This window comes from Brienomyrus brachyistius, chromosome 18 (genome assembly GCF_023856365.1).
Source record: "Brienomyrus brachyistius isolate T26 chromosome 18, BBRACH_0.4, whole genome shotgun sequence".
Lineage (NCBI taxonomy): Eukaryota > Metazoa > Chordata > Actinopteri > Osteoglossiformes > Mormyridae > Brienomyrus > Brienomyrus brachyistius.
In genome coordinates, this window is record NC_064550.1 from 649309 (window position 1) to 664306 (window position 14998).

The 14998-nt window shown below is 48.2% G+C and overlaps 1 protein-coding gene across 1 annotated transcript; it reads left to right on the forward strand.

The window, feature by feature from the left end:
* The first annotated feature begins 5349 nt into the window (after nt 1-5349).
* LOC125713027 (diphosphoinositol polyphosphate phosphohydrolase 1-like) lies at nt 5350-10889 on the forward strand. Its single transcript, XM_048983803.1, has 5 exons — nt 5350-5818; nt 7000-7110; nt 9702-9746; nt 10053-10137; nt 10246-10889. The coding sequence occupies exons 1-5, from the start codon at nt 5723-5725 to the stop codon at nt 10440-10442; spliced, it is 534 nt and encodes a 177-aa protein (XP_048839760.1). The 5' UTR covers nt 5350-5722; the 3' UTR covers nt 10443-10889.
* Nucleotides 10890-14998: the final 4109 nt, after the last annotated feature.

Below are 14998 nucleotides of genomic sequence, written 5' to 3' on the forward strand. Positions count from 1 at the left end.
GATCAACCATCATCATCAAAGAATACACACACACCCCTAAAGCCATCTCTTCACTCTTTCCCTCAGGCAGGCGAGACAGAGCCATCCAGGCCTGCCTCTCAAAGATAACAAACGGTTACTACCCAAGAGCTACTGCCCTGCTGAACCAGCAGTAATCAGTCCTGCTTGCTGTACTGTCACATATCATATTGCCCTGTCTATTTGTGCCACTCTCTTTTCCACTATTACATTCACTCACCTCTTGTTATTGCCAACTTTTTGCACAATTTCCTTATGGTCACGCCTCCTTGCTCTTTACTCCTCATCCAGCATTTTTATCCTTGTACAATTCTCAATTCATATATGATTATATATTATTTGTATATAGTCCATATTTTTATTTATTATTTTCTTAACGGGTGCCCTGCGATGGGCTGGCCCCCCATCCTGGATTGTTCCCTGCCTCGTGCCCATTGCTTCCGGGATAGGCTCCGGACCCCCCGCGACCCAGTAGGATAAGCGGTTTGGAAAATGGATGGATGGATGGATTTTCTTAACGGTTTTTTTTCTTCTGCATTGCTACTAGAGTGACTGATGATGACAGTGGAGGTTTTCTATTCTGTTCTATTCTATCCATTCATCTTCCATCTTGGTCAGGGCCACTGAGGGTGTTTGGAGTGCAGGAGGAAAGCATGTTGCTCCAGGAAGACATTGATAATTACTCACTAGCATGCTGGAAAATGAATAGAGAAAGATAACCATAGCTGTAGACTTAATGTAGAACATTAGACCAAAAAGACCCAACGCAGCAGTAGGACGCTTCTCTAAAGTATAGCTGAAGATACGGTGCACAGGTGCCTGGAACACCAAATCACATTTAAGGCACCAGCCTAGTAGGGAAATATGTTATAAGCAGAATTGGACATAGAGACATGTGGCTCGATACATTCGCTTCCATGCTGAAAGAGGCAGTCAGTGGCTATTGCGAGCGAGGCATCGGGATTTAAACATATCACATGTAGGTGCCTGTTTGCTTTATTTATTAATCATTGCGTCCTATTAATTCATATTAATTTAAAAGCTACAGCGAGTCATATACACTCACTGGCCACGTTATTAGGTACACCTTGTTAGTATCGGGTTGGGCACCCTTTTGTCCTCAGAACTGCCGTAATTCTTTGTGGTGTAAATCTCGCTGCTTGAGGCATTCCTCAGAGACTGTGCTTCATGCTGACATGATAGCATCACGCAGTTACTGCAGATGTGTCAGCTGCACCTTCATGATGCGAATCTCCCGTTTCACCACATCCGTTACACCAGGTCTGGTGACTGTGGAGGCCAGTTGAGAACAGCGAACTCATTGTTATGTTCAGGAAACCAGTCTAAGATGGTATGAGCTTTGTGACATGCCATGTTGTCCTGCTGGAAGTAGCCATTAGAAGCTTTTACACCACCACCATCTGCCTGAATCGTCGAAACAAGGCAGGATGGATCCATGCTGTCAAGCAGTTTACGTCAAATTGTAACATACCATCTGAGTGTCGCAGTCGACATTGAGAGTGATCTAACCAGGCAACATTTCCCCAATCTTCCATTGTCCAATGTTGGTGAGCCTGTTCTTAGTTCACGGGAGTGGCATCTGGTGTGATCTTCTGCCGCTGTAGCCCATTTGCTTCAAGATTTAATGAAGAGATGTTCTTCTGCATACCTTGGTTGTAATGAGTGATTATTTGACTTACTGTTGCCTTTCTATCAGCTTGAACCAGTCTGGCCATTCTTCTCTGACCTCTGCCATCCACAAGGCAATTTTTTGCCCAGAGATCCGCTATTCACTGGGTAGTTTTCTTTCTTTTTTTGGTCAATTCTTTGTAAATCCTAGAGATGGTGGTGCATGAAAATCCCAACAGATTAGTAGTTACTGAAATATTCATAGCAGCCCGTCGAGCACCAACAACCATGGCATTTTCAAAGTTACCTGAATCTCCTTTCTTCGCATTCTGGTGTTGGATGTGAACATTAACTGAAGCTCCTGACCTGTACCTGCATGATGTTATACATTGTCATGGTAACGTGTGATTGGGTGATTAAAAATTTACTTCAATGAGGAGTGGAACAGAAATACAGAATAAAGTGACCAAATGCTACCAAAGTAACTTTTTGAATAGACTCAGTTAACTTGTTTGTTGTTGTTTTCGTAAATTTGGTAAACAAGGCCGTTGGAGTTTGGCTCATCTCCTGACCAATGACTGTGGAGTGAAATCAGCATGATGAGCCTGAGCAGTACAGAAGAAGACCACAGTCACTGTGAGAAAAGCCTGTGATGCGTATGGGTGTATTAGGTCGCCCCCTAGATGGCAGTGCAACCTCTGCCTCTGGCAAGGACGGCCTCAACAGACAGAAAGTGTACCCCGCAGTGAGAGGGGCATCAGCTACAGGGGGAGAGAGGGTGTCCCACACTTGAGGGGAGGGGGTGTCCACTACAGGGGAGAGAGGAACCATTTTTATTTAGGAAGTGACAAAGCACATTTATCAGTAGAGATTCCCATGGTTTTCACATAATTACAATCAATGTGTGAAAACTACTTGCAGTTATGACCACGGTAATGAAGCAGCATTCGCCATTCTCTTTAATTAATTCGTCACCATTGTATTCCTGGAATACAGGAATTATTTGTACTTATGTTTCTGGAATGTTTCATATTTCCATAATTTTTAAAAGTTCATAAAAGAAAAAATGAGAATAATGTCAGTGAAACTTTAAGCTGTGAAGCCTTAAAGCGCAACTGCCGTATGGCTTGTGTAAATGATAACAAGCACACTCCCCTTTTCCTGGTATAAACCATCCTTCCGCTTTCCAGGAACGTTCCCAGAAAGGCGGTGACGTAGCGGTACGGTTAAGCCAATAAGCGGCTGCGGCGATGATGTCATCGAATTCCTCTATTTCTACTTAGAATTAAAAACCTGGGCCTTTTTTCTATCGCTCGCCCTATGATTTTAACGCTGCTAAAGGCGTCCATCTAGTTTCAGGACTTAATTTTTGTATTGAATCAAGACGTATTCAAATAATTTTCAATTTAAACGCGACTATTCCTCAATTCATCATCCATTTTCGATACCCGCTGGTTTCCTACGACTAGATTTATCATAACCGATGCACCGACCTTTCATGCGGTTCTGCGCTATGACCTTTAGATGGACGTGACGCTGATGTATCCAGTTGCGGCATTTCTCCCATAGATTTAAATGGAGAAATAGTTGTGTTTTATACAACAGGTTAAAGTATATTGAACACATTAAGAACAAGATATATGAATGAATCCGTTTTAAATATGCTACGCGTCTCCGTGCGATTCGGGCGGAGGCTGGACTGGAATAAACCGTGTAATTTTCTTAGTACGTATAATTTTGGTAATCGGCAAACGGTACACAGCAGAACTGGCAAATACCTAGACCTTGTGATCAAAGCGGTATTGAGTTACCAGAAGTGATTCGCGTTAGCCCCTTATTTGGAAAAGGTTATTTCAGTTGAAGTCACAGCAGGAGAAAAAAGCTTCTAAAACCTCTAAAACGCAAAACCCCTGAGAAGTGTTACATTCAACAGAAGCAGAATCAGCATTACTCGTTTGAACCGGAAGGACTCTCATGAGAAATCTGAGTCATAAAAATGAAGTAACTCCCTTGAGTGGGTGGGGGGGGGGCTGTCTTCTTAATTATGAGCTCTGCTGGTACCCCACATAGGGAGTGCCTATATAATGCTGTGTAATGACCTCTGTGAGTATAACAACAATACTGCCATAATGAAACTCCCTCAATTTAGAATATGTTTCTTAAATGATGCCATAATTTCTGAAAAATACAATATTTATTTACTTAGCAGCTGCTAATATCCAAAATAACACACTTCATTATTTTATTGGCTTGTTTGTTTGTTTGACAATGCAGGGTCAGATAGTCCTTGGTAGCTGAGGGTTAAGGGCCTTGCTCAGGGACCCAATGATGAAATCACTCTGTCAACCCTGGAATCCGAACCAGCAAACTGCCATTCGCAGACAGAGTACTGACCCACTAAGCCACACAACACTGTACAGAGGCCTCTGTTTACCATCCAGTTCTGTGTCCCCCGTGTCCCCTGCCACCCAGCGTGTAATGTAGGTGAAGCTCTCTCCTAGTGTACTGTACCAAGAGACGTCGATCTTTTTGACAAACTGTGTCCGACAATCTGTTCTTGATGTCTCCAAAGTTGCTTCCACTAACCTTCTGTGCCTCTAGGGATTTTTGGGCAGTTCCAATGTGAAGAACTTCTTGAGCTCTGCTGCATTCCTGGTTATCAGTTTGTAAACTACAAACCCCGGGTTTCATTCTTCTTGGGGTGGGGAGTGGGGGGGATGTCATAATGAGATAAGGCTGAAACTCAACAAGGTGGTTCTGACATGATACAAAGAGTCAATATCACCTAATACCATGTATTCTATGTTCATCAAGACTTGGAGATGACAGAAAAATTGTTTATAAAGGTATACTTTGGAAAATTACAAGATTTCCAAAATTCAACTTGTGGTTATAGTGGCTCAGAGTGTCCCCCCCCCCTCCATCCCCCACATTCAAAAACCAAATACCCTCCTTTGCTTCTTAATATCTAAGAATTGAATGACTGATATATTGACCAATTTGCACTTGTTTTTACCATTGGCAACCACAATTGTGCACAATTAGAATAATCAGTTATTATTTAATAACAATAAATAAATGAAGCAGTCAACCAATGAATTAATGTATGGTGAAAGTATTATGTTTACATTAATGAAGAAAATGTCAAGACCACCACAAGAGCCTGACTAGACTAAGCAGCCAGAAGATTGTGGAACATGATACTCACCTTCAAAAAAAGTACAGAACTTCTACCACTTATTTCACATTTTAAAAGCTTTCGATAATATGACATTCAACTGGATTTATGTGTCCGATATAAAGTAACGCAACATTTTCAAGGGACCGTTCGTTTGTCATTATAGCTTTTTCAACAGCAATGTCAATTAATCTTGTATACGACAGTACATGTATTATTTGCTTTAGTTACCAGAAACTGTAAAAAGGGGTGTATAATTCGTGGCAGTCTGATATCTCTTAATTTCAGTTTTGCGACATTTGGCACCGGACTTTAGTATGGATATAAAATGCTTTTCGCCTTATTGACCCAGCATTGTGGTGGTCAAACGTAGGCGGACTAAGAAGGAACAGTGATCAGTTTTCCCTTGACATCTGCTGCTATACATAAAAGCCGTCGGTGATGGTCAGCTTGCGCTAATCTAACACTGCGTAAATCTAACACTGACCATACGCCCAGCCGCTTGCGCACTGCCGGCAGCCGCGCGTATTGCTGCGCACAAAGATTCGCTGCTCTCTTAACGTAAGTTACATCAAAAGCGTTGCGCCTCGCTCAGTCGTTCCGTTTGTTCGCAGGGGTCTAGGAGCGCATTCACAGTCGCAACATCCGTAATATTTTCAGCGTCGCCTGCGGCATCGCTCGCGTGGCTACGCTACCAACGTAGCGCTCGGCATAATAATGGCGTCCGTGCGGTAGATGCACCCCGGTTTGTGAAAAATGAAGCGGAGGAGAAGTTGTTCTTGTTAAGCACGAGCGGAGGGGGGAAGGCGGTCGTCCTTCAGCGGGTTTCGGCGTCGACAGCGACGTCTTTTCCGGCAGGTTTTCCTTTAACTTCAAGTCCCTGGGACCCCCGACAGGATGAAGCTGAAATCCAACCAGACGCGGACATACGACGGGGACGGCTACAAGAAGAGGGCCGCCTGTCTGTGCTTCAGGAGCGAGAGCGAGGAGGAGGTGAGGCCGGGGGCGTCTCTGGAGGCGCCGGGACGGATTGCCGACGGGTAGGAGGACGCGCCGGGTACACGCTCAGCTTCCCAGGGGACACGGCGCTCTCCAGTGGGGCTACGGCAGAAACCCTCTGCCCATACCGGCTTCCTTCACCCACTCCCCAGCTCCCCTTTGTGTGCGCGTGTGAGCCGTATCCGTCCGGTCATCAGCTCGGACGCAGTGTTGTCAAGGCTGGGAAGGGGGCTGCAAGCAGCTGGGCACCCGTCCACCGACACTCCTCACCTCGCGGTCAGGAAATGTGCGATCGCATGTAACTGACGCTTAGGGTTTGCTAACATAGTCTGGGTTTGAGCCGTGTTGACCTTGCATCTGAGACATATTCAAAGCACAGGACCCTGTAAGTTGGCCCTGCATGGCACTGGGGATGCACTATATTGCCACTTTGTGGTACTGGGGACCCAGTAAGGTGCCCTAGTATGACACTGGGGTGACAGTGACCCACTGCCTAAGTGAGACATCGCAGAGCAGCTCAGCTCTATTTCTGTGAGTCAGGACCCGATTCCAGTGAAAGTTGCAGGATGGGGTCTCTTTAGAGCCCTACTGTCGTGAGTTGTCCTCCCATTGGGTTTGTGTAGAAGCCTCAGTTGTCTCCCCAGGCTTGTGAAACCTTTTCCTTTGCTGCCCTACTGTACCAGTCACACTCTCTGCCAGTGATGTCATGACTCTCCCAGCGCATGATGGGAACTTATTAATTTGTTAAATGCTGTAGTTTCTCTGCTGACACTGTTAGGTCATGCAAAGAGATCAGTATATCTTCCTGGTTTACCTTACCTACTATTTCCAAAGAGACCACTTCAGACCTGTCTAACTGAACATAGACTCTGTTAAATAAATCTGTCATCCAAAGCATCATACTTTTCTGAGAAAGCAGGGTCAAACAGTCCCTTGAGCATACGTGGGTTAAGCGACCTAACGGTGACATCACTCTGCTGGCCCTAGGATTTGAAACAACAACCTTCCGATCACAGGCATAGCACCCTAACCCTCCAAGCAGCAGAGTGCTGTGTAGAGACCTACGATTCTCCTGGCTTACAGTCCGGCCCCATAGCTTCTGCTTTCCTTGTTGTTCAGAGTGCCCTGAGCTTGACGCCCGGTCCCTGGCACTGTGGTCCACTCTGTCTCCCTAGGTGCTACTGGTCAGTAGCAGTCGACACCCTGACAAGTGGATCGTTCCTGGCGGTGGGATGGAGCCAGATGAAGAACCAGGAGTCGCCGCAGTCCGGGAAGTGTGTGAAGAGGTATTTCTTGGTCATTCCCAATCTGTCCCGTTGGGGCATGGCGGATGGTGGCGGCTTGAATCGTGTCTTTGTTTTTATCTATGTTAAGGCATCACAGCATTCCCATGACAGTTCCCCACTGTTGCGACATTTCTGTGAAGTTCGCCAGCTTTGTCCTGTGTGCCCAGGTGCCTCCTGGGAGGTCTGACGATCAGGGGAAATGGCTCCCGGCTGGTAGGCGGTGGATCAAGAATGTGATCCATAGAACTGGCGCAGTGTTCCCATTCTTAGCTCCCCCAAACTGTACAGCCCCAGGCCCGAGAGTAGACACTGCCAAAGTGCATGTCTCCCTCGAGTCAGGCCTGCCGCCGATCCCCACGAGGTCGCTGCTGGTACTGTGCCGAGCGTCTGGTTCGTGGTGTGTGCCAGCGTGGAGGATCGCCGATGGTTCTGCCACATACGCGGCTGTTAGCCGCTTGCTGTGTCTTTTTTACTGATGTTTGCACAGAGCAGTGTAATGGGGGGGTTGGGGGGTTATGGTCTCTTAATGGGCACACCGCATGTTCCTATAAGTCAGGAGACGGACTGTGAATTCCTGCTGGGGGGGGGGCTTTTTGGATAGAGTTTGGCTGTTCTTTTAATAGTCCATAATTAATGATTTCACAAATTAAACAGCCCTGATAGCTTTGAAATGGTGTAATTCTGGCCGCAGTAACACAGGAAGTGGCACTTGGTGGCGCTGTGGAGGCTCGTGTTTCACTGCCGCTTGTGCAACTTTCGGTGACACGCGAGCAGGTGGCCTGTTGCCCTGCCAGCCTTAGACTGGCGTGCTGAGATGCGCCCTTAGACCCCCCCGGCTTAGCAACAAGCACCGTCACTCTGTACTCTGTAACCGTACCCGTCCCTCCTCCCCACAGAGTGCCCCCCTGCTAGCTGGGGCTTCCTGTTACCGGTGGTGTTTACTGGCTAAAAGGCCGCAAGGCTGAGATTTTCTGTCAGTCTTCCAGGACCCGACCTAAAACACCAGCACCACCGTAATATTGGTGCAAGGCTCTATGCAGTGTAACCCAGGGCCCGCTTGGGCTGTATGAGTGAGCCCCCTGCAGTCCAGGGCTGCTGGTTTTAATGTCTGTTTTATTCAGCGTTCAGGGATATATGCATTTGGTCCGTGAACATGACCCTTTTGGGTTCTTGGTTTGGACTCTGCGGTCACCGGTCCTGAGATAGTCACACGCTGGGACACCCCCTGCAGGTCACCGTGTGTGTCTGCCTCTGCAGAGCACGACCCACTCATCTGCTTTCACAGAACCGCTCGCCACCTCTTCCTTTGAGTAATCATACTGGCGACGTGTGCCTTTTGGAATCTGGGCTGGGCCCGGTCTGAGTGCTGGTTCTATGGCATCATGGCCAGAGGCATGACCCACTTACCTCTGTCCGGTCCACATGGGTGCCCTCTGAGGAGCTGTCTGTCTGTGTTTGTATATTTTACATTGTGGGGACTAAATGTACCCAGGGTTATGGCCAGAGAAATTAATGGAGAGTCCCCACAATGATATGGATACAAGTGTGTGTGTGTGTGGGGGCACTATAACATTTGTATTTATTAATAGTCTGAAACTAAACCCTGTAGCGAACGGCTCCCTGTGGACTTCAGGCAGAGCTAATCCTGGCCTGGACCCGCCTCCCCACTGCTGTGCCCTTGGCCCACGCCCCACTGTGCATGTGCACCCCCTACTGTGCCACTCTAACTGTGTGACTCTGACACGCCGGTTAAGGCCACTGCCTTGGTGATTCTGCGCTGTGGGACGTCGTCTGACAGCGGGAGCATTCGGGTCTAGCGTCAGGCTCTGTGAGTGGGGGGGCAAAATCAGGAGCCGAGGCGGGCAGGGGGGCGCAGAGAGTGGAAGGATTTCTGGGTCCCGTTGTGCCCTCGTCCCTTTGAGCAGAAGCTGTGCTGTAAAAATGGCAATTGGAGATAAAGAGAGAAAGGGCTGCGCTTTGATCCCGCAGGGAGCTGTTGAGGCCCGACTCCCCATCACACGTGGGCCAGTGGGTGTCAGAGGCCATGTGTGGGACCGTGTGGATTGTGGGAGATTCAGGCCACCGGCGCTATCGCCTCGGTCCTGACTCGGTGCTCCTCTGAGGCTCCTAATGCATAATACAGTCTCATAAATATGTATTGTGGTACTCAGGCTGTTACTGGGGATGTAAATGAGGCTCGTTACCTCAGGCACGCTTTGGAAACGGGGGCCTGGTAGGCAGCGTGACGCCACACGTTTTGGAGGTCGCAGAGTCGCGTCTTGTTTAAATGCCACACACACACACACACACTCACACACTCACTGCGTGTGACGGATGAGTCCTCTGCTGAAGCAGGCTCCCCGTTTAGCTGTCGCAGATGGCCGTGAGGGATGGACACGCCCTTGGGGCAGCTGGTCTTTTCGCGAGGGTGACAGAGAGAAGGGCCAATCGCTCTGGCTAGAGTTGTTGCCATGGAGACAGACCCCTCCCCCTCCTTGCGGTGCAATGTGTCCACTGTGCGCGGAGCCGCAGCGGGGCAGAGGTCTTCCCTGTTGTGATGATTTGTCTCCCTCCCCCCTTCTGTTCAACAGGCCGGCGTCAAGGGAACCCTGGGCCGCTTGGTGGGGGTGTTCGAGGTGAGCCATGCCTCTCTCTGTGTGGCCCCCATCACGGGGAGTCCTCCATGCACGGCCCAGCTTGTAATTACCCCACATTTCAGTAAAAGACTACCAAACAAAGGAGGCATTTTCCTCAGATGCTTTGAATTGCAGAAACCGCCCCCTGCTGGTCGAAATCAGCATGGTCCTGCCCTAGAAAGGGCAAGTGTGTGTCATCTGCTCTGTTAATTTGGCTTTAATAAGACAGGATCGGTATATATGTTTTTTTTTCTGGGTTGATTGTAGTCATTTTGCCTACATTGACATTGAGCTCACTCCTTCCAGAACAGGGACCGCAAACACAGGACGTACGTCTACGTCCTCGTCGTGACAGAGGTCCAGGATGACTGGGAGGACTCGGTCAACATTGGTAGGTGCCTCTCCTGCTTTCTCAGGGCTTGGGGGGAAGGTTCACTTCTCTGTCCGCAGGTATTCCGCCCAGTGTCATCATGTCTGCCGCCTCTGTCGCCCCCTGCAGGCAGGAAGCGGGAATGGTTCCGGACGGGTGACGCCCAGCGCCTGCTGCAGTGCCACAAGCCCGTACAGGCTTCTTACTTTGAAGCTCTGCAGCAGGGCTGTCTCACAGGCAATGGGACGCCCCTGGTGGCCACCCTAGGCGGTGACCTGTCAGCGGCCTACAGCATCAGCCAGAGCTCCGTGTCGGGCATCAGATAACGGGCCGGGCGGCCTCCGCCCGCGCTCCTCCGGTCACTCCTGCTCCTGCTGCTCCGACCTCCTTTTCTATGTCGGCACCCTGGCGAGAGGACCGGCTCACCGGCCTGCAGTGTGGAGCAGAGAGTGTGCGACACTTTGTAAATGTACCTCCTCCTTTTTATCGATAACTGCATGCCTTCCTCCCCGCCCCAGCGTACGGCTTACTGAATGCTCACTCTTTTTACTGTCGTGATGTAAAGTTCTGGTGATGTAGCTCGTGCTTACGGTGAGCCCCTCCGGGTGCCTTTTTAAATGTCCTTTTGACCCACCCTGGACTTGGACCTGGTGGGAGATGTTTTGATATCTGCGTGGATGGATGTATGACTCGTTCTGTGTGAGCGTTGGTATTTATTTGTTTTACTGTTTGGGTGGTTTGATCTGAAAGAATGAAATTGTCTTGTGTAAATTCTTTATTTTTTATTTATTTATTCCTTTCTTCCCCGCACCCAAAATTTCGCTTTGGGGACTGCAGCCGAACTGGGCTGGGCTGGGCTGGACTGGGCTGGGGTTCTCCATGACCCCAATCAGGTGACACGGTTTTAGGCCTCCCAGGTCCTCTGCTTTTGTGCAGGCTTGTGCGGGTTTGTACTCCAACCATCAAACGTCTCCACACGAAGTAGCGCCCTGAGGGAAATCGGTGTGGAAAGTTAACCTGGTTACTGGCCAGTTTAGTCTCGCAAACAGCTCTTTGGTGCTCAAGTGCTAGGGGGAGTGGTTGCTTTAGGCACAGACTTACAGCGGGGAGAATCGAGAATGCAAGCGGTATGCCCCCACCTCTTGAGGGCCTGCAGCCTGAGCTCCATCACAGCTGGATTGTCCCAAGGAAACATGATCGCGTCCCTGCAGGGCACACGGGACCGGTATAAGGGCGCGGTGCCTTAGTCTGGGATTTCCTGAATCCTCTAAACAGGAAGGTCCTCCCTTTGGCACTGGGTGGGGATGCACCGGTATGATTTACATGGTGCCGCTAAAAAATATTTAAGGTGAACTGAAGTCCCCCTACCATCGCATTTCATGCGCCCATGCGGTGGACTCCCATCTTCTATTTTACGGCCCACTAATGCCATCGACAGCCGTCGATCACAGATGGAGGGCTACCCACGTGTGACCCCCCCCCCCCCCTCCCGGCCGTGACCCCATTCTGTGTTTGACATTTTGACCTTTAATCCGTATTCAGCCACTGCCCTGCGCCCATCTCTCAGACACTGGACTCTCATTTCTGATGTCTCTCTCTCGTTGGATCGACGAGGTAGATCCCTACCAAGCTCTGCCAGAGCGTGGTGCCGGCTCAGCATCGCTCTGTCTGCTCATAATCCATCCGTGTTTGAAGCCCGCCTACCTCCATGCGGCGCAGCGTGAGGCTATGTGTCAGCATGTAGAGGGATGTGTGCAGCGTGCTTACAGCGGATTCCTGAGGGACCGACGCAGCGCTGGAGACGTTTTGTTGGAGCAGCCTCCTCCCACGCATCTTCTGAAGGAATGTGTTGTGATCCCGGGTCTGAAAACAGCATTTAAGATGCTCTCCGGGGCATGGAGGTGAATTGAATGTACATTAGCAGAGTGAAACGGCACCATCTGGTGGCGACCGGTGGCAACAGCACTTACGGCTTCTTGTTCAGGTTATCATCTGCTGTGCCTACAGTCGAAATAGGCACTGTTGTTCCTACATGCTCCAGCTCAGCCAGTGAGCAGGTGGCTTCTTGTATGTCAGCCAATCGTTATAGGTAAACCCCACTCTGCCTGGCCAAGCAGCACTCCATTATACCACCCGAAGGAGGTGCTGTACCTGAGGTTGGCCAGAGGTGGGTGGATGTACTGGATCTTAGATGAGGCCTAGGCCTGAAGATTAGCTCAGCAGTCGGCTATAATCCCCACAAGCTGTTACACAGCTTTTTCTTGCCTTCCTGTGACACTGGGCCATGTTTCCTGAGCCTTCACACTATCTGCACATAAACCCACTATTTGCTCAGGTTTATTTTAATCAGTCAATGCCATTGAATTTATATTGAGAAGCACAAGTCACTGGAATGTACTCTGTTGACGCAGTAGGAACTTGGTTTACCGTCAAGCCCCGTAGACAACAGAACTTATTACATCATTTACTGCCCCCTGCAGGTGAGGATGTTCCTTGCAGTCCTTTTGAACACAGGAATTTCATTGGTGCCGGGATGTTTTGTCCTCACCTCCAGTGTTTTGCTTCTTGTGTTCCTCACTGTTTGGATGACAGTTTCCTGCTCCTCTTTCATGAGCACTCGCAGCCGTTCACGCCAGCTGCAGTTCCTTTGCCGGATTGTCTCGTGTGTCAGCATGAAGCCTGTCGTGGGTGATGGGGAGTGACGGCTCCCTGCCGGCATTTTCAGAGTACTATTCGGTCGGCAGTGTGAACATCTCACTTGCTTTATACTGACAGCCCCATGAAGTCTGTTCGCCAGGTTCGCTTTGTGTTCTGTGACAGCTTATGCGTAAAGTCCTCTGTAGTATCACTGCAGCAGGTTCCCCAGTTCCAGTCCTAGAGTCCACACATTTTGCAGATCTAAATCGTCTAGTTATCGGGTTTAGTAGGTGAGGAACTGGGGAAGCTCGCAGCGCAGAATCAGGAAATAGCTCCCAGGGTTGCCAACCTTGTAAGCACATGGCCGAAGCCGCCGACCATTGGACAGGACTTACCGGGGTCAAAGGGCATCTTTCCCAGATTAATTTGCGCCATCGCCACCTAGTGACCAGAGGCAGAGGCACGTCCAGTCTGAAAACGGTATACAGTACCGTTTGCAGGTTGAATGACGTTTTGTGAAACACTTTTAGGTATGTTCTCTTATTCGGTGGGTGTGTCAGAGGTGATACCCAATCAGCAGCGGTGTGTATATAAACCCTGCCAAGTTAAAAAGACAGGGGCCCTAGGGGGATGGGGGAGCTTTACACCCAAACTTAAGTCCCTCGTTATTTCACCTGTCGGAAGTATGAGATCAGGACTCTCAAAGCATTTCCATGTTTTACTGTGAAATGTCGTACAGTAGCCTGAGGTGGCGGATCGTTTGCGCTTATCGAGGTCTGGCTTGATGTGTGGGAAGGTGTGACGGTACACCGCAGCGTTCTCAACACAAGTTGGCCTGCAGTTTCGGAAGATCCCCACCAGCTGACGTTAACTGTGAATATCACTTTCAAAAGAACAATCCGGTGTAATAATGTTTGCTATTGGTTCCGTTGGAGACTGTTTGGTTAAACCCATACAAGACTGAAGATTGTGGTGGGGGGGGAATTGTGCCAATGAATAAACACACCAGTATTTCACAGCCAGACTGATGTGCTTTTTTATGACCAGCGAGAAGTTCACACCATACCACTCATCACTGACTGACAGTCCGAAGGCAGAGCTCCTTCCAAATTAAGCTGTATCGACCATCGCCGTCCATATGAACTGTTTTCCGGCACTGTCCAGCAAACTCAGGTGTCTCTGACTTTACAGTAGAGCAGTATTTCTCAACACAACATTAACTCATTAACTACTAATTGCCTCTCCAGTAATACATGTCATTGCTTTTAACCTGTTGGTTCTGGTTCAAGTATTGCAGGTTTTCTGAAATTCTTTTCAAAAATTTGTCTATTATCTTGTTTTACTACAGGACAGTTTGCAAATTGTCAGACATACGTATACAAACAGGTGCCAAACGTAGGGCACTCATTCTTGGCTGCATTTGATTACGTGACAAGTGCACTTAAAGCCTATTGGACAATTAAAGGAATAAAAACTTGCTTGTACACATAGGTGCCGTAGGTGAAGAAAAAGCTAAGTACATTCATAATTTATCAATACATAATAGGGCTGCCATGAATAGTTGATGTAGTGATTAAAATGTGTCAAAATCATTATTTGAAACTGACAAAACCAATTCCGAGTGCTGTCTGTTCATGTTTATTAAATTACCATTAGTACAGAGAGCTTTTTAATATCCTTGTAAAGTCTAAATGCACTAATTTTCTAAGCCATAAAGTTGGCTAGAATCTGGGCTTATCCTATGTTGATTGATGGTGCTAGTGTGTGTTCATGCACAATGGGCTTGTTGAAACCAGTGGCATCATGAACTAATAGTGAAACAAAAAGACAAAAAAATTAAGTGAACTTTTTACAAAAAAAAAGAGTCAAACTTCAAACCCCACACCACCATCTTTTTTTTACTCTATTTAACCACAATATCTCCTCTTTCAAAAAATATGGCTGCTGAGCTGTCCCTTTCTTCAGTGCTTATCGCTTCCATGACATACCAAAAACTCACATATGGTCTGCTCCGCTAACCCAATTTAATAAACAAGAATATGCCACATTTATACCGATTACTACTTTCTGGATGTCACAATATGCCTCTAATATTTTAGGCTTATCAAATTGTGGGCGTAAGTAACACCTATAGAGTGCTGAAACCGGAATCCCATTATCTAAAACCCTGCAGAGACATAATTTGTTGTTTTAAAATAAAACTTAAATGCAATGGTCAATTTCCTTTTCTGGAAGAAAATTATCC